The 26,377-nt window shown below is 42.6% G+C and overlaps 1 protein-coding gene across 2 annotated transcripts in view; it reads left to right on the top strand.

The window, feature by feature from the left end:
• Positions 1-25,958, top strand: part of srl (sarcalumenin) — a 33,668-nt gene extending 7,710 nt beyond the window's left edge. The window contains exons 1-6 of one of the 2 annotated variants that reach the window (XM_057860607.1): positions 2,648-2,775; positions 17,166-17,264; positions 18,330-18,425; positions 23,248-23,364; positions 23,442-23,675; positions 23,737-25,958. In XM_057860607.1, coding sequence (XP_057716590.1) covers positions 18,377-18,425; positions 23,248-23,364; positions 23,442-23,675; positions 23,737-24,548 — 1,212 coding nt within the window. In that variant the 5' untranslated portion in view covers positions 2,648-2,775; positions 17,166-17,264; positions 18,330-18,376 and the 3' untranslated portion in view covers positions 24,549-25,958. Of the gene's footprint in view, positions 1-2,647; positions 2,776-17,165; positions 17,265-18,329; positions 18,426-23,247; positions 23,365-23,441; positions 23,676-23,736 lie in introns of those variants that run through there. The other variant, XM_057860606.1, reaches the window with a different exon arrangement.
• Positions 25,959-26,377: the final 419 nt, after the last annotated feature.

Raw genomic sequence — 26,377 nt, 5'->3', positions numbered from 1 at the left:
AAGGGGGGTGGCAGGGGGTGGTCACTAATCTAATTTACCTTCACTGTGAAGCAGTGCAACCTGATCCCATGGGGGTTTACTTTAAAGGCTGCTAGAAGGCTTGGCGTTTCCATCCCCTGATCCGCAGCGTAAGAATATATTTGCCAACTTCTCAAAAAATTGACTGAGTAACACTTTTAGCAAACTCAATTTGTCAAGGACATTCAGTATAATGGCTGAGTGAATTGACAAACAAACTTATGAACTAACAAGGAGTTTACCAACCATTTACGTATTTTTCAGAACGTTTTCATCAACGATGACGATAACAAGAATATTTTGTTGAGAAACATTTTTAGCTAGAGCTACAAACTTTTCTAAGACCTCAGTCAATTTTGACACACGCTAATTTGTCCCGTGCAAAAATAATGAAAACGGGACATTTTCATTCAAGAATGATGCAAAAAGTGGACATGTCTGAGCAAAGGAGGACATTTGTTCACCCTAAGTTTGTTAGTCAGTTGCGATAGCATTAGCATTGGCTTGTTTTTCCGTATTGTACGTGTAGTTAGTTAGCCAGTTGCGTTAGCATTAGAATTAGTTTGTTTTTCAAAATTGTTGGAAACCTTTATTTACTAATTTTGCGCCCTTTTTTTTTGGATTCAAAAACATTTTGAGTATTTGTCAACTAAAACCAGAAGAGAACGAGACAAAAATGTGACATAGTCTGTCATGTGTTCCAAATGCGTGACATTTTTGTACTGTACGTGTAGTTAGTTCGTCAGTTGCATTAGCATTGGCTTGTTTTTTTGTGTTGTCCGTGTAGTTAGTCTGTTGCGTTAGCGTTAGCATTAGCTTCTTCTTTTTTCCATAATGTACATGTAGTTTGTTAGTCAGTCGCATTAGCTTGTTCTTTCAAAATTGTTGGAAGCATTTGTTTTGGACTAAAACCTTTGATTTTTTTTACTGTAAAAAACCTAGTGAACCAAGTACCTTTGAGTTTTCGTCAACTCAAATTCGACGAAAACCTTTTTTAGTACTCGTTGACGCAAACGAGACGAAGACTCAATTTGAAGCGACTAAAATATGACTAAGACTAAGTATTGTCATCCAAAATGTTATGACAAAAATTAAAGGGCTGCCAAAAACAACACTGTTTCGGACTGTAAGTACTATAAGTATTTAACTCATTTCCCATCACTTAAAATGATAAATGCCCAATTCATTTAGATTGTCACAAACGTGTTTATAAATTATTATATGGGGCTTTGCATTGAAAATGTCCCCAAATGGCGTGATATGTCCTGGACATGTCCCCAAATGACCAGGACATGTCCCCCAAATATCCCCAAATGACTTGATGTGACCAGAACATGTCCCCCAAATGTCCCCAAATGACCAGGACATGTCCCCCAAATGACCTGATACGACCAGGACATGTCCCCCAAATGACCTGATATGACCAGGACATGTCCCCCAAATGTCCCCAAATGACCAGGACATGTCCCCCAAATGTACCAAAATGACCTGATATGACCAGGACATATCCCCCAAACTGTCCCAAAATGACAAGTACATGTCCCCTAAATGTCCCCAAATTAACTGACATGACCAGGACATGTCCCCCAAATGTCCCCAAATGACCAGGACATGTCCCCTAAGTGTCCCCAAATGACCTGATATGGCCAAGACATGTCCCTCAAATGTCCCCAAATGACCTGATATGACCAGGACATGTCCCACAAATGTCCCAAAATGAACAGGACATGTCCCCCAAATGACCAGGACATGTCCCCCAAGTGTCCCCAAATGACCTGATATGACAAGGACATGTCCCCCAAATGTCCCAAAATGGCCTGATATGACCAGGACATGTCCCCCAAATGTCTCAAAATAACCAGGACATGTCTCCCACAATGACCTGATATGACCAGGACATGTCCCAAAATGATCCTGGCATGTCACCCAAATGTCCCCAAAAGACCTTATATGGCCAGGACATGTCCCCCAAATGTCCCCAAATGACCAGGACATGTCCCCCAAGTGTCCCCAAATTACCTGATATGACCAGGACATTTCCCCCAAATGTCCCAAAATGACCTGATATGACCAGGACATGTCCCCCAAATGACCAGGACATGTCCCCTCAAGTGTCCCCAAATGACCTGATATGACCAGGACATTTCCCCCAAATGTCCCAAAATGACCTGATATGACCAGGACATGTCCCCCAAATGACCAGGACATGTCCCACAAGTGTCCCCAAATGACCTGATATGACCAGGACATGTCCCCCAAATGTCCCAAAATGACCTGATATGACCAGGACATGTCACCCAAATGTCCCCAAATGACCTGATGTGACAAGGACGTGTCCGTGTAATGTCCACAAATCAACAGGAAGTGACCTTATATTGTTCCCGAAATATCCCCAAACCAATCTGGGTGGGGCTAAGATCTGTATCTCCAGAAATTGCAGTTTCTAGTTTATAAAAGTTTTTTATTGTAAGTTTTGTAATGATTAACAGTTGGTTTTACTTTTCCATTTGAACAAAGTTGAGTAAGTATAGTAAGTGCAGAATGTGGTCGTGTGGCCATGTCAAATAACAAGAGTTGAAACTCCCCTGGCGCCCGCGGGCTTCATTTTGAGCGCTGATGCAAGACCCCGCCATCCGCGAGCAACCCAGACTCGCTGATCTGTGCGGATAGAGTCAATTGAAAGGCGTCAACGCGTTCGCACCCGCGTGAAAAGACGCTCAAGTGTGCTCAGGGGGATGTGATGACAGGCTTTTTGGGGTGAGTGATCTGTTCTGCAAATGGGCACGTCTCATCCTGTTAAAGGCTACCTTGGATAGAAAGACATGTAGTTGTTAAAAGATAAAAGCACGAGTTACAATAATTAGATTTTAAAACCCCTCTTAATGTTTTTGTTTTAATAAAATTTGTAAAATTTTAAATCATATAATAAACTAGTGGCTCGCCATTGTTGTTGACGTCGCACGGCAGTGACATGGTCACGCTGTAATACTTCACAGTGTCACTCTTTAACTATGTAAGGTAGTGATTTAAATACACCACAAGGTGTCACTGGTGAGTTTTAAATCCCATATCATAGTTTGTATATTGTGACTAAATATCGCCATCCAGTGTATTTGTTGAGCAAAACGAGTTGCTAAAATCTTCAAATAGAATTTGACTGAACTCTGAGTAAGTTTTATGGGTATTATGCATATATATTTTGATTGTGAATTTTTGAATGCCAGTTCTCTTTGCATTGTTGTTTAACTGTGTGAGAATTAGGCCTCATTAGTACAGATTGAAGCACTTTTCTTTTTGTGAACATTGTTTTTTGAGAGAGATGAATATTATTTTTGTTGTATTTTCACTAGAGTTGGGCATCGTTTGAAATTGAACGATTCCGGTTCCATTTCCGATTCCACGTTTCGATTCCGGTTCCGAACGATTCCGATTCTTTTGAGAGGCAGGGTCAAAAAAAAAAAAATGCAGCGTCCAAAAAATTGCATAGTTCATATTAAAGTATTAACTTCTCGATGTTTTTTGAAATTAAATGAACTTCTCACAGGGCTAATTATAACTTGAATATAAATATCAGTCAATTTTTTTCCGCTCGGCGGTCAGGGCATCGAAACAAGGAATCGAAATTTAAAAATTGGAACGATTCCGGGAGCATCGGAGTGTTAGAACCGGTTACCATCGATGATCGATGCCCAACCCTAATTTTCACTATATAATACTTATGTTTGTTGTGAAGGAGTTGCTGAGACTTATGCTAATAAACGGGGCGGTCCGAGCTACGAATCGGAACGCCTGTGTCCTTTCCTTTCTCACTGCTTTACACCCCATTGTACATTTAAGGAAAACTACGGCGTCAGTCAAGGAAGAAAACTCACTCATTGGCTTGATCCCTAATTAATTTAAAACTCGCCATTGACACCTTGTGGCGTTTTTCTTTTGTTTTGTTTTTTGAGTGAAACTGTGAAGTACCGCAGCGTGGCCCAGTGACGTCAACAACAATGACGACCTACTAGTTAAAATAATTTTACAAATATTATTGAAACAAAAACATTAAAAGAGGTTTTAATATCAAAATTATTACAACTTGTACTAACATTTATCTTTTAAGTAGGGCTGTCAAACGATTAAAATTTTTAATCGAGTTAATTACAGCTTAAAAATTAATTAATCGTAATTAATCGCAATTCAAACCATCTATAAAATATGCCATATTTTTCTGTAAATTATTGTTGGAATGGAAAGATAAGACACAAGATGGATATATACAGTACATTCAACATACGGTACATAAGGACTGTATTTGTTTATTATAACAATAAATCAACAAGAGGGCATTAACATTATTAACATTCAGTTAAAGCCATCCATGACTTGTAGTTCTTAAAAGAAAAGTGTTAGTACAAGTTATAGAAATTTTATATTAAAACCCCTTAATGTTTTCGTTTTAATAAAATTTGTAAAATTTTCAATCAAAAAATAAACTAGTGGCACGCCATTGATGCTGTCTATAATTATTTACACAATCCTCATGGCTGCTGAAGCCTATAAAATCAGTCGCACCCACGCGCCAGCAGAGGGCGGCAAAACTCCACAAAACACAAGTGAGCGTTTCACTGTACTGTCATTTAAATCTGTCTGAGCGGGTCAACTGCGTTAATTGCGTCAAATATTTTAACGTGATTAATTTAAAAAATTAACGCCCGTTAACGCGATGATTTTGACAGCCGTACTTTTAAGAACTACATGTCTTTCTCGTCAAATCCTTTCGTCCTCTGACGAAGGCGGAAGTGCCCGCCGAAACATGTCAGGTAAATAAAACTACCTACTATTGCCTGGGATAAAGGAAAGGATTTGACGAATATATAAGTGTAGGCAAAATGAACTCTATACAACTACATGTCTTTCTATCCGTGGATCCCTTTAAGGGGATCATTTTACTGTATGCACTTATTGATTGTATTTTTTTTCAGTATTTTTTTATAATATTAAATTAATACATTGGTAATAAAAACTCGTTTCTGTATTATACGGTTTGCTAGAATAAAATGTGGCACAATTTGATATGGTGACTCGATTATGGTACATGGCAATACAGTATATTGTATGGACAGTAATGTTATAGTACATACGGGACTATAAAATGGCATACAATTTTGATATCGTACTGACTAATATATTAAAAGAAATACATTATCAGAATTATACTATTGGCTAATGTTCAAATATGATAACTACAATTTGACTTCACAAGCAGTCTGACTATTTTTGCATTTCAACTAGGAAATTACATTGGCGTATTTGGGTTTTGTGCTTTTATTCTTGTCCCTCACTTGTTGCTCTCACTTGTTCTCACCTTGTATTATCGAAACATTAGTGGGGCTTATTTATAGCAACTTGACTCAGGCAGAATCAGCGCCGTTCCCCCGCCGTCCCTGACCAACTAAATGCCTCAACTAAAAGCTGCCAGTGTTCTAATTGATCATCTTTGTTTGGACAGGGATGTATTACTCTCACACTTAATATAATCAATCAAGGAATAGTATCTTGTATTTACTGTTATATTACTGTAACGTACCCGATATGAAATAAATAGCATTTATATCATAGTGTAAGGAAAACAAGCAGAATATATTTGACATAGGGCATAAGAGATACATGACGCCTTCTGAGCATGGAAGCCCAACGCGTGCGTCATGCAGCTGACTGAGCAAGATTGGCGCTGACTACCAGGCGATAGGCAAGACATCTACAAGCCCACGTCTGTAACACAAAATCCCACAATGATCTCTTCATGACAGTCCAGAACAAATGGCGGGACGTCCTGTACTACCACAACACCCGCTGACAAAAACAACTCTAAATTTGATAGCTCTGTCCCTCTTAGACGGTGAGGCAGGCCAAACCTCCCACCTCAGTTGCCTCATTAACCATGACCCAGCAACGCTGACACACGAAATTGACCGCCCAAATCTGCAACAGAAGAAGACCCAAACACACGCCTCTTCCTGCCCCAAAACGACTGAATGTTTAAGTAATCGTTGTATAGAGTTCATTTTGCCTACACTTATATAATCGTCAAACCCTTTCTTTTATCCCAGGCAATAGTATGTGGTTTTATATACCTGACATGTTTCGGCGGGCACTTACGCCTTCGTCAGAGGGTCACTGATGTTGGTGTGACGCGTCTTTATCAGCTGATGGATGAAGGCGTGACTCACCTGTCAGAATGACAGGCGAGTCACGCCCTCTGCTGCCTCTGTTTAACTAATCGTTGTCATTTTTCTCTGGAACCTTTTGTTGCCTTACGATATGGTGACCCGTAGTCTGCCTCCTTGCCTGGGTCTGTTGCCGTTTTGCCTTGCCCATTTGATCGCTGTCGACCTGAATAAGTTGTCAACTTGTCTTTCAAAGCCTTCTTCAAGCTTTCAAAATGGCATCAGTACAAAGGGTTAAGACTAAGGTGAAAGTGCAAAAAAAAGAAAAAGTTTGGCCTTTTGGGCGGGTTGTTGGAATTTCACAGGCCCAGGTTGTAGGAGTTGCTCCAACACAGGTCCGGCAGTTCGGCTGGCGTAGTTCTGGCAATCTGGCTAAAAGGTCAGATTCCTTCAATAAACAGGAAGTGACCCTGGAATAACTCCAGCAACAGGAAGTGACCTCATATGTACAGGAAGTGAACCTGAAAAGCCCCCAAATCAACAGGAAGTGACCCTGAAATCCCTCAAAATCAACTGAAGGTGACCCTGGAATGCCCCAAAATCAACAGGAAGTGACCCAATATGAACAGGAAGTGACCCTGAAATACCCCCAAAATGAACTGGAAATTACCCAGAAATGCCCCAAAATCATCAGGAAGTGACCAAGGAATGCCTCAAAATCAAGACAAAGTGAACCCTGTAATGCCCCAAAATCAACAGGAATTGACGCTGAAATGCCCCCAAACAGGAAGTGACCCGATACCTACAGAAAGCAACCCAGGAATGCCTCAAAATCAACAGGAAGTGAACACAAAATTCTCCCAAATCAACAGGAAGTAAGCCGAGATGAACAGAAAGTGAACTCAAAATGCCCCCAAATTAACAGGAAGTGACCCAATATGTACCCGATACACCAACCATCATAGCAAAGCAACCATCACAATTTCTGCGTGAATCCAAATGAATCACTGGGAGACCAATCCGTTTAAACTGGGAGCCATTCCTCGTACTTCAGATGGTTTGGACATCTATGGCGGTCAATGGCAAACAATGAGTTCAATTTTGAGGCATTTCAGCTCATTTATTGTTGGTTTTCAGTCACTTCTTAATTTTGGGTTAGGGTTAGGGTATTTCTTGGTCACTCCCTGTTGATTTGGGGGCATTTCTTGGTCACTTCCTGTTTATTTTGGAGCATTTCACGTCATTTACTGTTGATTTTTGTTCAGTTAATTATCGAGGGTTGATTGAATATTTGCTTGATTGATTGAATATTTGCTTGTGCTCATACATACATAATACATACATAATACATATTGCCATATTTTTTCATATTGATATAACCAGTAAATGATTATTGCTTGATGTACTAGGTTGTAGTATAATATTTAAGTGTTATAAAGAGTAAAGAGGGTCGGGATGACAACTGCCTTGCTTCATGGCCGCATCATTGCGTAACTAGACCTTCGGGGACATCTTCAGCATCTGACGTCTAGACTTTCGTGTAGACTCTCGAGGACATCCTCCATTCGAGGACATCTTCCATGGCCACAGCGTTGCATAACTGAAGTGTCTGGGTCATTCTGACCACTTTATCTAAGTGCCTTTGCTTACACACGTGTATTTAGTTAGTTCCGCCAACATGCTCACACGTAGCCAATCAAAATCACATGGGTGTCTCCAGCTTGCTTTCCCCCTCCCTTTAGGGTGGCACCTTTCTGTGTTAGGACAAGCCCCTAATAAAAGAAAGAGCAAGGAGTTTAGTTTAGATCAATTTTGGTGACTAATCAGCGTAATCTAGCATTTCACTGTCTAGTCCCTCCTTGCTCTCCTTGGCCAAGAAAACTGAGTGTCTTCTCTCCTTATTTTTGGGTAATTTTACAAATGTCTACCTAAGGATCTATTTTTGAACTTGACAATTTTCAGTTACTTTCTATTGATTTTGGGGCAATAAAGACCATTTACTGTTGATTTACAGTTCCTTCCTGTTGGGTTTGGGCCATTTCCTGGTCATTTCCTGTTGATTTTGGGCCATGTCTAGGTCGCTCCCTGTTGATTTTGCAGCATTTCTTTGTCACTTTCTGTTGATTTTGGGGCAGTTCCTGCTGACTTCCTGTTGATTTTGGGGCATTTCTTGGTCACTTCCTGTTGATTTTCAGCAGGAGTGAAAGTGGCTAGAATTTCTTGCCGGAACTCCGGGGGGGTGTTGGGGGGTCATCCAACCTCCGAAAAACACTAAAATTCTGATAAAACTGCTTTTGGCACAATTATTCCTATAACACATACAAACAAAATAATGCTTTTCATTCTAAGTTGTTTGTTTATTTCAATGATTTGCAAAATAAAAGTTAAAAACGCAGTAGCCTCAACTTCCATCTACAAATTTTCCCCCACATTTCCTCAATGCAAAACCAAAATTTTAACCATTTAAGGACATTGGATGTTACATGAAAATTTAAGCTAAAGTAAACGTTTACTTTTCGTGTTTTCTCTAATGAAGATATGCATCAAACATTCCTCCCGTACAATCAATATGTAAATTTAGTAAATCATATCATCCTAATCTGCAAAATAAAGTCCGCTAGCTAAGATGCTATGAATGCTAACATAGTTACACTTCTCTCATAGCAAATCGCTAAACATAACTAAACAAACAGTATCGGCAATTTAACCACAAATGCCTACACGCACATCAACTGAAACAATTTACAGCCTCATGTAAGCCGAACCAGAGCGTAGCTGTGCCTTAGCCATGTCAGACAGGTGTGGTTCTCAGTCATAAAAAGTAAAGAGTCCAGCCACACCCAATGCCGTCACCAGAGGGCATCGTTTGACAAAATACAATATTTTAAACAAACCATCACACATTGGGTTTTGACAGTTACCGTCATATTTTCAGGATCAAAGCACCGTATGCCGGAACAGCGTTCTTGCTCGGAAACGCATGGTGGAATGGCCACTTTCACCCCTGATTTTCAGTCACTTGATGTTGATTTTGGCCCATTTCTTGGTACTACCTGTTGATTTTGGGGTCATTTCTGGGTCACTTCCTGTCGATTTTGGGGCATTTCTTAGCCACTTCCTGTTGATTTTCAGTCACTTCCTGTTGATTTTGGGCCATTTCTAGGTCGCTCCCTATTCATTTTCAGTCACTTCCTGTTGATTTTGGGCCATTTCTAGGTCGCTGCCTGTTGATTTTGGGGCATTTCTTGGTCACTTCCTGTCAATTTTGGGGCATTTCTTGGTCACTTCCTGTTGATTTTTGGCCATTTCTAGGTCGCTCCATGTTGATTTTCAGTCATTTCCTGTTATTTTTGGGCCATTTCTAGGTCGCGCCCTGTTGATTTTGGGGGCATTTCATGGTCACTTCCTGTTGTTTCTTTGGTTACAGAACAGTAAGTGACCAGGGAATCTCCCTAAATGAATAGGCGGTGACTCAAACTCAACAGAAAATGACCAGTAAATGCACCCAAAATTGGAAACGCTCCCTCCCAGTTGAAGGAATCTGACTTTCTAGCCAGACCGCCGGAGCCGTGCCAGCCAAACCACTGGACCCGCGCTGATGCAGCTTCAACGACCCCGGCCGGCGGGATCCTGGCAATCTGGCCAGAGGTGCAAACTCTGCACGTTCACCTTAGTCTTCACCCTTTGTATTGACACCATTTTGAAAGGTTTAAAGAAGGCTCACCAAGAACAAGTTGACAATTTATTCGGATCAACAGCGTTCAAACAGAAAGGTCAAACAGACACAGACTCGGGCGAGGAGGCAAACTCGTTTCAAGGTCATCATATCAGAAGTCGGCAAAAGGTTCCCGAGAAAAAATGACAACGATTAGTTAACCCAGAAGGGCACACTCCGCACGTTCGCCTTAGTCTTAACCCTTTGTACTGACTCAATTTTGAAAGGTTTAAAGAAGGCTCAACGAAAACAAGTTGACAATTTATTCATGTTGACAGTGATCAAAACAGCAAGGCGAAACAAACACTCAGGCGGGGAGGCAAGGTCACCCTATCACAGGTCAACAAAAGGTTCCCAAGAAAAATGACAACGATTAGTTAAACATTCAGTCTTTTGAAGGCTCTCGCTGGGCGGGACATGGGCAGGAAGAAGGGTGTGTTTGGGCGTTGTTTAAGATTATTGTCTGTTTGTGGATTGGACAGGAGGATTTGGGAGTTGCTGTTGTCAGGACGACGAGGCTTGTGGATTTTGCCACCTCAGCGTCAAAGGGGCTTGTCAGTCATGTTATCAATTGGATATCGGGCGTTGGTTTTCCTTGTGTCAGGACAGAGCGTCCTGCCATTTGTTCTGGACTGTCCGGGAGAACTGATTGCGAGAGTTGGTGCATCTAGTGCGGTCAATAGCAACCATTAAGTTAACAAAGTTAAAATTTTGTTAGCAACTTGTTGGTTCCTTTTTCATTTTTTTAAAACAGTGACACCTTTTTAAAACGATATCTCGATTCTTGGCATGAGCGTATCGATAACCATTTCGACATTTTGCCACACCCATATACTATCAAGAGTTAAGCATGAGTGTATTAGCTAGTGAGGGTTGCATCTAATAAAGTGTCCCTCAAGTGTGTACATGGCAACGGCACTATTTGGTTTATTTATTGCCGGTGCTGTCGGCGCCGCAGCTGCCACGGTATCATCTTTAACAAACGTGCTGTAAATATCGTGAAAATGCGTTCACAACTCTATTAGGGGGTCGGCCCGCTTCCCCTCATACCCTTTACTAGCGCCATGTTGGACTCGTGTATATATAGCGCCTAGGTTTGCCCGAGAGGTGCCGAAACGTATGCACAAAAGATAAGCGTGTGATTGGCGGCTAAATATGGACGAGAAAAGACAGACGACGGTATGTTGTCACTCTCTCTCTCTTGCTCTTACCTTCGCTGTAAAGCCCATTGTGATGCCAAACAAATGTCTGTTTATTTTCAGGAGGTTGCGTTCTAATTTAAGAGCTGAGCGTACTAACAGCTGTGAGCTTCGAAAATGAATGGGTCCACTGACGGGACAGTTTTGCCTCGTTGGCGATTGGCGTACAATAAATTTGAACTTGGAGCAGCGAACAATCGCAAATAATGATCATTTGCTGCCATTAGGAAAAGAAATGTAGACTAGAGAAGAAGCTTAAGCTTGCAAATTCAAAGCATTGCCATATTTGGTAAAGTTAATTATGTTTGCTCTCATGCCCCAAAATGTCATCACTTTTTCTCTTCGCGTACCCTGCAAATTTGAGTTGAATAAATCGATCCGTTATCACGAAATTCCATTTCTGACCTCTGTGACCTTTGACCTTATGAACTCAAAATTCAATCATAGTTATGTACTCCCAAAACACTTAGTCTTGTTCCCAAACCCCTAAATTATTGATCTTGTTTGCTCTTGGTGATTTCCGGTCAATTTTAAGTTCTAAAATGTCGTTTTTAAAAAATACTAGCCCTACCATATGTTGAAGGAATCTGACCTTCCAGCCAGACCGCCTGAATCACGCAAGCCGAACCGCCGGACCCGCGCTGGCGCATATCCAACCAGAGTAACCCACAGAATCTCCAAAAATGGATTCAGTACGACGTAGATGAGACTCCGTGACTTTGTTCTCTGCATGAACTCCTGGAAGTGCCTACAGTGCCCTCCATAATTATTGGCACCCCTGAAAAAGATGTGTTTTTTATCTTCTAATAATTTTTTTTAATTCAAATTATATGGGACCTTAATGGAAAAAAGAAAAAAATCCAACCTTCAATACAAGTGCATTCATTCAGTGGGGAAAAAAATCCCACATAAAGAAAAAATTATTTGACATCAAATAATGTGTGTCACAAATATTAGCACCCCTGGTGTTAATACTTTGTACAACCCCCTTTTGCCAACAAAACAAGGTCTGGGGACTGAGATGGCCATGGGAGGAGCTTGATTTTGTGTCTGGTGAACCATTTCCATTTTCCATATGTTTAGGGTCATTGTCTTGCTGAAAGACCCAGTGACGACCCATCTTCAGCTTTCGGGCAGAGGGCAACAGATTTTGATTTAAAATGTCCTGGTATTTCAAAGCATTCATGACGGCCATGCACCCTAACAAGGTTCCCAGGGCCTTTGGAAGTGAAACAGCCCCACAGCATCACTGACCCACCGCCATACTTCAAAGTGGGTATGAGGTGCTTATCAGCATGCGCATCTTTCGTGGCGCGGCAGACCCACTTAGAGTGTTTGTTGCCAAAAAACTCATCTGACCAAAGCACACGGTCCCAGTTGAAGCCTGGGACCGTGTGTATTTTTGTGTGGGACCAAGATTGACACTTAATCTCCCGGGCAGTCCAGAACAAATGGCAGGACACTCTGTCCCAACACGAGGAACGCCGGAGAACGCCCCATATCCAACTGATAACACGACTGACAAAACTCCTAGAGCCCCTTTGATGCTGAAGTGGCAAAATCTCCATAAGTGTCATCTGACCAAAGCACACGGTCCCAGTTGAAGCCTGGGACCGTGTGTATTTTTGTGTGAGACCAAGATTGAGCTTTTTGGCAACAAACACTCTAAATGGGTCTGGCGTGCCACGAAAGATGCGCATGCTGAAAAGCACCTCATACCCACTGTGAAGTATGGGGGTGGGTCAGTGATGCTGTGGGGCTGTTTCGTTTCCAAAGGCCCTGGGAACCTTGTTAAGGTGCATGGCATCATGAATGCTTTGAAATACCAGGACATTTTAAATCAAAATCTGTTGCCCTCTGCCCGAAAGCTGAAGATGGGTCGTCACTGGGTCTTTCAGCAAGACAATGACCCTAAACATATGGCCAACTCTACACAGAAATGGTTCACCAGACACAAAATCAAGCTCCTCCCATGGCCATCTCAGTCCCCAGACCTTGTTTTGTTGGCAAAAGGGGGTTATACAAAGTATTAACACCAAGGGTGCTAATAATTGTGACACACATTATTTGATGTCAAATAATTTTTTTCTTTATGTGGGATTTTTCCTCCACTGAATGAATGCACTTGTATTGAAGGTTGGATTTTTCTCTTTTTCCATTAAGTTCCCATATTATTTGAATTAAAAAATATATATTAGAAGCTAAAAAAACACATCTTTTTCAGGGGTGCCAATAATTATGGAGGGCACTGTATATATACAGTTGGAAGTGGAATGTTTTGAACAGCGTCCAGCTTTAAAACGCCAGTTTGGATCTACCTCGTCTTACGCCTTGAAGGAATCTAACCTTCTAGCCAGACCGCCTGAATCGCACCAGCTGCCCCGCTGGACCCGCTCTGGTGCAGATCTAACCAGGGGAACCTATGGAATCTCCAAAAATGGATTCAGCACAACGTAGATTAGACTCCGTGACTTTCTGTTCTGTGCGTGAACTCCTGGAAACTCCTATATATACAGTTGGAATTGGAATGTTTTGAATAGCATCCAGCTTTAAAACGCCAGTGTGGATCTGCCTTGCCATACGCCTTGAAGGAATCTGACCTTCTAGCGGGACCGCCGGAATCATGCCAGCCGAACCGCCGGACCCTCGCTGGCGCAGATCCAACGTGCCGGGCCAGCGGAAACCGGCAATCCGGCCACAAGGCCAAACTCCGTGCGATCACCTTTGTCTTAACTAGTGCTGCAACGATTAACCGATTTACTCGAGTATTCGATTAGGAAAAAAGATTCGCATTAAAGTTTGCTGCTTCGAGTACTTGTTTAATTAAAGTGGCGTTGTAATGGTTTGTTTTGAAAGTGTTTGCATTTAGTTGAATTGATTTGGGTGAATACACTGCCCTCTAGTGTGCCTCATTTCATATGGCTGAATCCAACTGCTCTCTGTTAAGACCAACATAAGCTAAGTTTTTGTTTGAGCTAATGTTTTTTTTAAATGCATTTCTAATTTAGTTTATAGGTATACTGAACTGTTTTTGTGCGCATATGTGTTTGAACCATCTGTTAAGAGCATTGTAAAAATAAAAAATAAAAAAGTTAGCATTTTATAGCATTTAAGCTAGCGGACTTTTTTATGTAAGTTAGTCAATTGTTCTTTTGTTGTACATAGATCCTCATTGATTTATTTTTTTTAATACCGTTTGAGGCTCAGCTCAGGTATTTTAATATTTATGTTCCGTATCTGATTACTCGATTATTAGAACTAAGAAGTTCATCGATTAATCGAATACTAAAATCATTGATCGCTGCAGCCTAGTCTTAACCCTTTGTACTGACTCAATTTTGAAAGGTTTAAAGAAGGCTCACCAAAAACAAGTTGACAATTTATTCAGGTCGACAGTGATCAAAACGGCAAGGCGAAACAAACACTCAGGCGGGGAGGAAAGGTCACCCTATCACAGGTCAACAAAAGGTTCCCGAGAAAAATGACCACGATTAGTTAAACATTCAGTCTTTTGAAGGCTCTCGCTGGGAAGACCCTGGGCAAGAAAAAGGGTGTGTTTTGGCGTTGTTTAAGATTATTGTCTGTTTGTGGATTGAACAGGACGATTCGGAAGTTACTGTTGTCCTGGCAACGAGACTTGTGGATTTTGCCACCTCAGTGTCAAATGGGCTCTAGGAGTCTTGTCAGTTGTGTTATCAGTTGGATATAGGGCGTTCTCCGGTGTTCCTTGTGTTGGTATAGAGCGTCTTGCCATTTGTTCTGGACTGTCCGGGAGAACTGATTGTGAGAGTTGGTGCGTCAATCTTGCCCAGTCAGTTGTATGACGCACACGCTGGGCACACTGCTGGCCAAAAGTATTAGCACCCCTGCAATTCCATCAAATAATGCTCAATTTCTCCCAGAAAATGATTGCAATTACAAATGCTTTGGTAGTAATATCTTCATTTGTTTTGCTTGCAATGAAAAAAACACAAAAGAGAATGAAAACAAAATGAAATAATTATCATTTTACATAAAGCTCCAAAAATTGGCCAGACAAAAGTATTGGCACCCTCACCCTAGTACTTGGTAGCACAACCTTTAGACAAAATAACTGCGAACAACCTCTTCCGGTATCCATCATTGAGATTCTTACAATGCTCTGCTGGAATTTTAGACAATTCTTCTTTGGCCAACTGCTCCAGGTCTCTGAGATTTGAAGGGGTGCTTTCTCCAAACTGCCATTTTCAGATCTCTCCACAGGTGTTCTATGGGATTTAGGTCTGGACTCATTGTTAGCCACTTCAGAAGTCTCCAGTGCTTTCTCTCAAACCATTTTCCAGTGCTTTTTGAAGAGTGTCCTGCTGGAAGACCCAAGACCTCTGAGGGAGACCCAACTTTCTCACACTGGGCCCTACATTATGCCGCAAAATTTGTTGGTAGTCTTCAGACTTAATAATGCCATGAACACGGTCAAGCAGTCCAATGCCAGAGGTAGCAAAGCAACCCCAAAACATCAGGGAACCTCCGCCATATTTGACTGTGGGGATCGTGTTCTTTTCTTTGAAGGCCTCGTTTTTTTCCCTGTAAACTCTATGTTGATGCCTTTTCCCAAAAAGCTCTACTTTTGTCTCATCTGACCAGAGAACATTCTTCCAAAACGTTTTTGGATTTCTCAGGTACGTTTTGGCAAACTCCAGCCTGGCTTTTTTATGTCTCTGGGTCAGAAGTGGGGTCTTCCTGGGTATCCTACCATTGATTCCCTTTTCATTCAGACGTCGATGGATAGGTTGACACTGTCGTACCCTCGGACTGCAAGACAGCTTGAACTTGTTTGGATGTTAGTTGAGGTTCTTCATCCACCATCCGCACAATCTTTCGTTGAAATTTCTTGTCATTTTTTTCTCTTCCGTCCACATCTAGGGAAGTTAGGCACAGTGCCATGGGCTTTACACTTGTTGATGACACTGCGCACGGTAAACACAGGAACATTCAGGTCTTTGGAGATGGACTTGTAGCCTTGATTGCCCATGCTTCCTCACAATTTTACTTCTCAAGTCCTCATTCTTTTCTCAATGCTCAATGTGGGAGAAACAAGGACACAGGACAGAGGTTGAGTCAACTTTAATCCATTTTAATTGGCAGCACGTGTGATTTAGTTATTGCCACCACGTGTTATGTGCCGCAGGTAAGTCACAGATGCTGTTAATTACACAAATTAGAGAAGCATCACGTGATTTTTCAAAGGGTGCCAACACTTTTGTCCGGCCCATTTTTGGAGTTTTGTGTAAAATGATAATGGTTACATTTTTTTTCTCCAGTCTCTTTTGTGTTTTTTCATTGCAAACACTATAAATGAAGATATCACTAGCAAAGCATTTGTAATTTCAATCATTTTCTAGAATAAATTTAGCATTATCTGACAGAATTGAAGGGGTGCCAATACTTTTGGCCAGCATTTTACTACTTTTCAATATTTTCTTAAGGACTCTTTAGAATGTTCTGTCTATGTGCATCTTCTAAAGAAAACAATCCGAAAGCGCGCGGTAGCACTTTGGGTGTCGATTCAGCTCTTGTAGTACGTTTCGCCGGTGTAGCACATTTTAGCTGAACACCAGTTTTGTCATACTCTCGTCTTGTCTCATCCCGTCTTTCCTGTTCATTTTGCTTTTGCTGCTCGTTTTGTGAAATATCGACAGTGCTGTCCTGCTCATTAATGTTCCTCTTGGGTTCAAATTGAAAGGGTTGAACAGATGACATGTTTATGTCGCTAAAGTCATACTCTGGAAGCCCGGCAGCTTAACCCAGTGACGTCAAGAACAATGGCGACGTACTAGTTAAACAAATTTTACAAATTGTATAAAGACGGAAACATCAAGATGGGTTTCAAAATCAAATTATTTTAACTCATTTATTTTTTAAGAACTACAAGTCTTTCTGTCCATGCATGCCGTTATAACGTCCCTGGCAATACTAAGACCAAACCTACGCCCTTGCCAGACCCTGTTAATATTTGTTCCGCCATTGGTCTTGACAGTCTTGAGCTGTAGTTTATAATTTCCCGTCCATAATTTCAAACTGACTTTTTGCTTCTTTTGACAGATGAAGAAGAAGAAGACTTCACAACCGTCCTCAGAGACAGATCTCACATCGATGAGACTCTTCGATTTGCCACTGAAGAAAAAGCAGCGGACTATGCAGGTAAGACATGTCAAATGCGGTCAATCCAGCAGATGGTGCTGTTGGTCTTTCTAACGTGTGTATTATCCTGCCTCAGCTGTTAAATAAATCTAGTGCAGTGTTTGAAATTTATCTTAATTAGATGGAGTTTTGCAAAGCAAAGACCCATACAGTAAAATTCCTTTTTTTGGTTTTTTTTGGTCTGTTTTTTGAATGGTGTTCCTTCGGCGCGCCGCACAGCCCAAACCAAAAACAACAAAAAACAAAACAAAAATCTTACAAAAACGCTATTTGTCATACAATTTTTGATCGAATCGCACAATTTACACATAAAAAAAATCCAGGACAGTAAGGGACATAAAAATTGAATACAGAATTTGGCAAAAATGCACGGTTCCCAAAATTCGCCTAGGGATGCAATTGATAGCCATGTAGTCCAGATTTCCCATTCATTTTCAATGGCAGGAAAACAGATTTTTTACCATTTACCATTACAGTACATTGACTTTTTGTGACTTGATATCAAGTAGACGTGTCCCTGAAATGTCCCAAAATCAACAGGAAGTGACCCCAAAATGTCCCCAAATTAACAGGAAGTGTCCTGATATCAAAAGGACGTGTCCCCCAAATGGATGTCAACAGGACATGTCCCCCAAAATGTCCCTAAATTCACAGAAAGTAACCCGATATCAACAGGACATATCCCCAGGATGTCCCCAAATTAACAGGAAGTGACTTGATATCAATAGGAAGTGTCCCCCAAATGGATGTCAACAGGACATTTCCCCCAAATGTCCCTAATTTAACAAAAAGTAACCTGGTATCAACAGGGCGTGTCCCCGAAATGTCCCCAAATTGACAGGAAGTGTCCTGATATCAACAGGATGTGTCCCCCAAATGGATATCAACAGGGCATGTCCCCAAATCAACCGGAAGTGACCTGAATCAATAGGACGTGTCCTCAAAATGTCCCCAAAGTGACCTGATAGATCTGTATCTACCACAGCAAATCCCCATCGTAATTTCTCCAGAAATTGCAGTTTCTAGTTTTATATGAAAATGCCAACCAAATGTTGTCTCCCCCAGCGGCTGTTCAGAGGTTACGGAAGATCTACCACTCCTCCATCAAGCCAATGGAGCAGGCCTACAAGTACAACGAGCTGAGGCAGCACGAAATCTCAGGTACCGCCGTGGACCTTCGGGATGTTTATCTTGTTATTCTTTTGTTGTGTTGAGTCAGGAAAGTTGGTTTTGTTTGTGTTGCTATTTCCTATTTTTACACCTTCAAGCATTTTCTGCGTTGGGGACTCTTCAAAACTATAAAAGCTGAGAGAAGCTAAAATGAATCATATCTTGGAATGGCCTCTGATAGGAAAATGTTCCATTCTCCTTCTGTATAATAGAAGTAATTTGTCATATCTAGAGGGATTCAAGTGCATCCTTTTTCCTCCATTTCATTCCAATCATTCTACTTATGAAGTGACATTTAAAAAGTCTCTCTTTTTAAATGACGTTTTTTGCCTCCAAAATCCCATCTTTCCATAATTCAAAGTATGAAAAGCAAGATTCCAGGCAGGATCTCCCACCCGTCCGTTCCTCCCTCACCGTGCTCTCCTCACTCTCCCCGCTCCCCTCCCCCCACCTAACAGCCTACCCTGGACGAACCCTGGGGGACGCCGCCACAGGTGGGTGCGGCCGGGGCTTACCTGTGCATGGCACCGCCCCCTTCCTGGCCCGCCCCCTCTCATTTGCCTTTATATCACAGACGCTGGGGGTTGCATGAGCACTTGTGGCTTTCGCAACGGGTTCTTTCTTGGCTGAATTCATTGAGGTTGGGTCGTTAGGACCAGAAACAGCTGTAATTGCATCGTCGGTCTGTGATTTATGCTTTCCTGTAGCGCAGCATTTAATGATGCTTTATTCATGCTTTTAAAACTGCCTCAGGCTTTAATCATTTGTCTTTGCCTATCAGTATTTGGCCTGGGTAAGGGTTGGGGAACCTACTGTGGATCTGGCCTATCATGCAATTCTTATAGTACAGTGATACCTCTATTTACGAAATTGGTTCTGGAAGTAGTCTCGTAAAATTACAGTTTTCCATGTAAATTCCCTAAACTGTTCCAAGCCCCCCAAAATTCAGACATGAATCTTGTATAAATGCATCAAAACATGTAACACATACATGTTACAATTACATTATTACACAATAAACATAAAATGAGAGTTTTGAATAATGTAAAAAACAAAGAATAGAGTAAATAATAAACGTTAATACATTCATGTAGAGCTGTCAGTACACCTCATGGCAGACAATTGGACTCACGTCACAGGGACTCGCACTTAAGTCGACTCGTGTCGCATATTGGATGAATCGCAATTTGACTTCAAACTTAAAAAATAACTTTTAAAAAAACAGACTCGGACTTGACTCGCTTGAGCTTGGAGGGTCTGAGCCTCGACTCGGCTTGAGGCAATAACTCAAGATTTGACACGACTTGACTCGTAAGACAATGACTCGAGACTCAACAAGCTGACTTGGAAAACTGAGATCGGGGATTGGTTCCCACCTGCCAGTGATCCACTTGGAAAACCTTAATGCTGGTTTATTCCCAGTTATACTGAAGTTTTTTTTGTACATAGACTTACTGTACATTGACAGTTAGGTTTCCCTCAAAGATAAACCTGAGTGCTTTGTGGGAGGTCTGGGGAACAATGGTGATGGCCTTGACTAACCTGTGCCTATAGTTGACTCAACTCGACAACCTCTTCACTTGACACGACTCGTCTTTACAACCTTTTGACTTGACATGACTCGTCTTTACAACCTTGTGACTCATCTCGACTTGACATGACCTCAAGACTCGGCTCAACTAGACATGACCCCAAGACTTGACTTGACTCAACATAACCTTTTGACTCGAAATAACCTCGTGACTCGACTTGACTCAACCTTTTGACTCGAAATAACCTCGTGACTCGACTCGACTCGAAATAACCTCGTAACTCGACCGACATGACCCCAGGACTTGACTTGACATAACCTTTTGACTCTACTGAACTAGAAATAACCTTGTGACTCGACTCGACATAAACTTATGACTCGACTTGAATCGACATAACCTCGTGACTCGACTCGACATAGCCTCGTGACTCGAGTCGATATAACCTCGTGACTCGAGTTGACATAAGCCCGTGACTCAAGTCGACGTAGCTCATGACTCAACTTGACATAACCTCGTGGCTCGACTCGACTTGACATAACCTCGTGACTCCAATCGACTCGACATAAGCTCGTGGCTCGACAACCTCGTGGCTCGACTTGACATAACCTCGTGGCTCGACTCAACTCGACATTACCTCGTGACCAGACTCGAGTCGACATAAACTCGTGGCTTGACTCGACATAAACTCGTGGCTCGACTCGACATAACCTCGTGACTCGACTCAACTTGACATAACCACGTGACTCGACTCGACATAACCTCGTGACTCCACTCAACTCGACATTACCTCGTGACCAGACTCGAGTCGAAATAAACTCATGGCTCGACTCGACATAACCTCGTGACTGGACTCAACTCGACATAACCTCTTGACTTAACTCGAGTCGACATAACCTTGTGACTCGAGTTGACATATAGTAACCTCGTGACTGACTCGACTCGACATAACCTCGTGACTCGAATCTACTTGACATAACCTCATGACTCCAATCTACTTGACATAACCTCATGACTCCAATCGACTCGACATAAGCTCGTGGCTCGACAACCTCGTGGCTCGACTCGACATAACCTCGTGGCTCAACTCGACGTAACCTCGTGACTCGACTCAACTCGACATTACCTCGTGACCAGACTCGAGTCGACATAAACTCGTGGCTTGACTCGACATAAACTCGTGGCTCGACTCGACATAACCTCGTGACTCGACTCAACTTGACATAACCTCGTGACTCGACTCGGGTCGACATAACCTTGTGACACGAGTCGACATACAGTAACCACGTGACTCGACTCGACATAACCTCGTGACTCGACTCAACTCGACATTACCTCGTGACCAGACTCGAGTTGACATAACCTTGTGGCTCGACTCGACATAACCTCGTGGCTCGACTCAACTCGACATAACCTCTTGACTTAACTCGAGTCGACATAACCTTGTGACTCGAGTCGACATACAGTAACCTCGTGACTGACTCGACTCAACATAACCTCGTGACTCGAATCGACTTGACATAACCTCGTGACTCCAATCGACTCGACATAAGCTCGTGGCTCGACAACCTCGTGGCTCGACTCGACATAACCTCGTGGCTCGACAACCTCGTGGCTCGACTCGACATAACCTCGTGGCTCGACTCAACTCGACATAACCTCTTGACTTAACTCGAGTCGACATAACCTTGTGGCACGAGTCGACATACAGTAACCTCGTGACTCGACTCGACATAACCTCGTGACTCGAATCGACTCGACATAACCTCGTGACTCGAATCGACTCGCATAACCTCGTGACTCGACAACCTCGTGACTCGACTTGACATAACCTCATGATCCGGGTCGACATAACCTCGTGACTCGACTCGGGTCGACGTAACCTCGTGACTCGACTTGGGTCGACATAACCTCGTGACTCGAATCGACTCGCATAACCTCGTGACTCGACAACCTCGTGACTCGACCTGACATAACCTTGTGACTCGACTTGACATAACCTCGTGACTCGACTCGACAATAACTCGTGACTCGCCTCGACAAACTCATGACTCGCCTCGACTCGACATAACCTCGTGACTCGACTCGACAATAACTCGTGACTCGCCTCGACAAACTCATGACTCGCCTCGACTCGACATACCCTCGTGACTCGACTCGACATAAACTCATGACTCGCCTCGACTCGACATAACCTCGTGACTCGACATAACCTCGTGACTCGACTCGACTTACTTGCACACAATAGGTAACACTCGGGACTTCCTTGTGACTCGGATCATAGTGACTCGCGCAACTGTCTGCGTCACGGCCCGAGGGGCGAATGATGTGGATGCAGGGATACACACATACGTATACATTATAGGTCCCTTTTAGCCTATTAGATGCCAGAAAGATGGAAGGCAATTGCCAATGGCAGAGGAGCTATAAATATGCTATGTTCAGTAAACTCTGGGAGCTGCGAGTAGCAGCCCATACTGTACTTTTACTTTTCCTACACTGAAATTTATTTCGAAACAATAGGCCAAATTTTCCCATTGAGGCGTGTCATAACTTGAAAATTCCATTTGTAGAGACGTTCAGTAGATGTAGCACTGTACATCCAAAGGGGAAGTGTAATGAACTCATTCACTGCTATTGACAGTCAAATCCATTTTGAATGGGATGGCTGGTGTTGCCCGATCACGTTTCAGTACCGCTGACAGCTATAGAATCCATTTGGACTGTGAGAGGCTAGGAAGGTCATTGATGTCTTGCCTTAGTTTCATTGTTGTAAGGAATAATTCGACAAAGTTACTGTGTGGTCAATGTCCATCCATCCATCTTCAACCACTTATCCGAAGTCAGGTCACGGGAGCAGTAATTTCAGCAGAGAGCCCGAAACTTCCCTTTTCCTGGCCACATTAACTAGCGCTGACTGGGGGATCCCGAGGCGTTCCCAAGCCAGTGTCGAGATATAATCCCTCGACCTGGTCCTGGGCCCGCCCCGAGGGTCTCCTCCCAGCTGGACGTGTCAGGAACACCTCCCTAGTGAGGCGCCCTGGTGGCATCTGCACCAGATGCCCGAACCACCTTGAAAATAATGTAATTTTCGAGCAACTCTGGTTCATTTTATATTTATCCCAAAACAATGGCCGCCCATGGGCTTTTCTACCACCAGGCTTGCCAAATTTTCTGGGGAAACCCTGCAATCCATTTAAAATGGAATGACTGGCAAAGAAGAATCATGTTTCAATGCTTTATCGTGGTTGTAAGCGCCTTTGTTTTTTCCCGTTGTCCCACAGATGGAGAAATTACCTCCAAGCCCATGGTGCTGTTCCTTGGACCGTGGAGTGTAGGAAAGTCATCCATGATTAATTACCTCCTGGGCTTGAATGATAGCCCCTATCAGCTCTACACAGGTTGTCGCCCATTCATCAATGATTTTATCAGTGGTCTGAATGGACATAAGTTGTATAAATCTATCTGGATTCCCCAGGAGCTGAGCCGACTACCTCTGAGTTCACCGTCATAATGCACGGCGAGAAGATCCGCTCGGTGGAGGGCATCGTGATGGCGGCCGATAGCTCTCGATCCTTTTCGCCTTTGGAGAAATTTGGGCAAAACTTCCTGGAAAAGTTGATCGGGATCGAAATGCCCCACAAGCTGCTGGAACGCGTTACTTTCGTGGACACGCCGGGAATCATCGAGAACCGCAAACAGCAGGAGCGAGGTAAAGAAGCCACCTTTGGCCCCGTTCAGACGAGAAACAATTTGTAAAATTTTCCGTGCAGGGTACCCCTTCAACGATGTTTGCCAGTGGTTCATCGACCGTGCTGATCTGATCTTTGTGGTGTTTGATCCGACGAAGCTGGACGTTGGTCTGGAGCTGGAGATGCTCTTCCGTCAACTGAAGGGCCGCGAGTCGCAGATTCGCATCATCCTGAACAAGGCCGACAACCTGGCCACGCAGGATTTGATGCGAGTGTACGGAGCGCTTTTCTGGAGCTTGGCCCCGCTCATCAACGTGACGGAGCCCCCGCGGGTCTACGTTAGCTCTTTCTGGCCCTACGACTACGCTCCGGACACTAGCCGTGAGCTCTTCAAGCGGGAGGAGATCTCCCTTCTGGAGGATCTCAACCAAGTGATCGAAAATCGTATGGAGAACAAGATCGCTTTCATCCGCCAGCACGGCATTCGCGTTCGTATCCACGGCCTCCTGGTGGATCGCTACGTCCAGACCTTCAAAGAGAAGATGAGTTTCTTCAGCGACCCGGAACTTGTATTCAAGGAGATCGTGGACGATCCGGACAAGTTCTACATTTTCAAGTCAATCTTGGCCAAGACTAACGTCAGCAAGTTTGATCTCCCCAACCGCGATGCCTACCGCGACTTCTTCGGAATCAACGCCATCACCAGTTTCAAACCCTTGTCGGCCCAGTGCTCCTACATCGGCGGCTGTCTTCTGGATAAGATCGAGAAGGCCATCACCAACGAATTGCCCGGCCTCTTGAGCAGCATCAACTCGGGCAAACAGCCCGGACTTTCTTCGTGCGAGGCCACCGGCTGCGGGGAGAAGCCCAAAAACCGCTATCGGAAGAACTGAGATTTCAAATGACATTTTGAGCAACGGGGGAGGGGGGAGGTGAAGAAAATGACAGCGCTCTGATGGAGGGCCAACCTTTATTCAGAAGACCAGGCGAAAGGAAACTGATATTACAGCTCTATTTTCCTCAGGAGACCACGGGAGATGCATTTTTGGGACTGGGGGCGGGGACGGTAGGTGTGGCAGACAGCTGGAGGGGCGGGGTCATTGTCTGAAGAGGGCAGCTTAAGGATACAAGTGTTGATAGGTTGAAATATTGGACTGTCTGCAAGGTTTTGGGGGAAGGACTGATGTCAAGAAACTGGGCACGGGGCATTGGAGAACAGCCAGAACCGATACCGCACCACTTGTTTGTGAATAAAACAGGAATTGGAAAGAGGCTTTGTCAATTTGTGTCGTAAAAACAGGGGGGAGAAGACAGCGTGGGTCGATTCCAAAACGCTTCAGACATTGGGTGCTATACAAGCCTCTGTTTTGCTTGACTAACAATGACTAATCTTGCATGTCATTGTAGGCCCATCTTAACTTCGTTAGCGCATGCGTTTGCCAACCGGGAGTATTTCCGAATCATTTGAGATACACTCGTTGACAATCTGTGAAATGTGATGGAAGCAGAGCTCGAGGGTCATCACCAAGGGCGTAGGTTTGGTCTCAGCATTGGTAGGGACGATATAAACTGCATGTACTTTTTGCTGGGGATGGGTCATTTATAAGACCAAACAGACTGGGTCAGCGGGGTCAGGGCTACATTTCTCACCAATATGAACCTAATTAATTGATAGGCTAAATGATGAATGTAAAATAAATCTTTATTGCCTTTATTAACTTTCACGTGTATTGGTACAGCTGATACACCATTTAATTCAAACCTTTATTCTCAAAAACTACTAAAGAAACATTTTGAGATTTTCCAGAATAAATGTCTGGATTTTATTGGAAAATTTTAGGGCTGTCAACCGATGAAAATTTTTAATCGAGTTAATTACAGCTTAAAAATTAATTAATCGTAATTAATCGCAATTAATTGCAATTCAAACCATCTATAAAATATGCCATATTTTTCTGTAAATTATTTTTGGAATGGAAAGATAAGACGAAAGACGGATATTTACATTCAACGTACGGTACATAAGTACTGTATTTGTTTATTATAACAATAAATCAACAAGATGGCATTAACATTACTAACATTCTGTTAAAGTGATCCATGAATAGAAAGACTTGTAGTTCTTAAAAGATAAATGTTAGTACAAGTTAATGTTTTCCTTTTAATAAATTGTGTAAAATTTTCTTACAAAAAATAAACTAGTAGCTCGCCATTGTTGATGTCAATAATTACACAATGCTCATGGGTGCTGAAACCCATAAAATCAGTCGCACCCAAGCACCAGCAGAGGGCGGAAAAAACACCAAAAATACAAGTAACAAGTGGACATGATACTGTGCTGTCATTTTAATCTGTTTGAACGGGGCATGTGCGTTAATTGCGTCAAATATTTTAACGTGATTAATTAGAAAAAATTAATTACCGCCCGTTAACGAGATAATTTTGACAGCCCTATTATTTTTGTAAACATATTGGCAAATTGGAACATAAGTTTAATGTTAAGTTAAAATAAATTACAAGAAAACAACTAAAAACTGAAAATAAATGCAGTCCTTTAGGTGAGCCTAAACCCACAGCCACAGCTCGTCAAATATTTTAACGTGATTAATTAAATTAATTACCGCCCGTTAACGCGATAATTTTGACAGCCCTAGAAAATTTAAATTGCAATATTTGAACACAAATTATATTAACATACACAAGAAATACAAACTTTTAATTA

This window comes from Corythoichthys intestinalis, chromosome 16 (genome assembly GCF_030265065.1).
Source record: "Corythoichthys intestinalis isolate RoL2023-P3 chromosome 16, ASM3026506v1, whole genome shotgun sequence".
Lineage (NCBI taxonomy): Eukaryota > Metazoa > Chordata > Actinopteri > Syngnathiformes > Syngnathidae > Corythoichthys > Corythoichthys intestinalis.
Note: the sequence above shows the minus strand (reverse complement) of the source record. Positions and strands in the feature narration are given on the sequence as shown.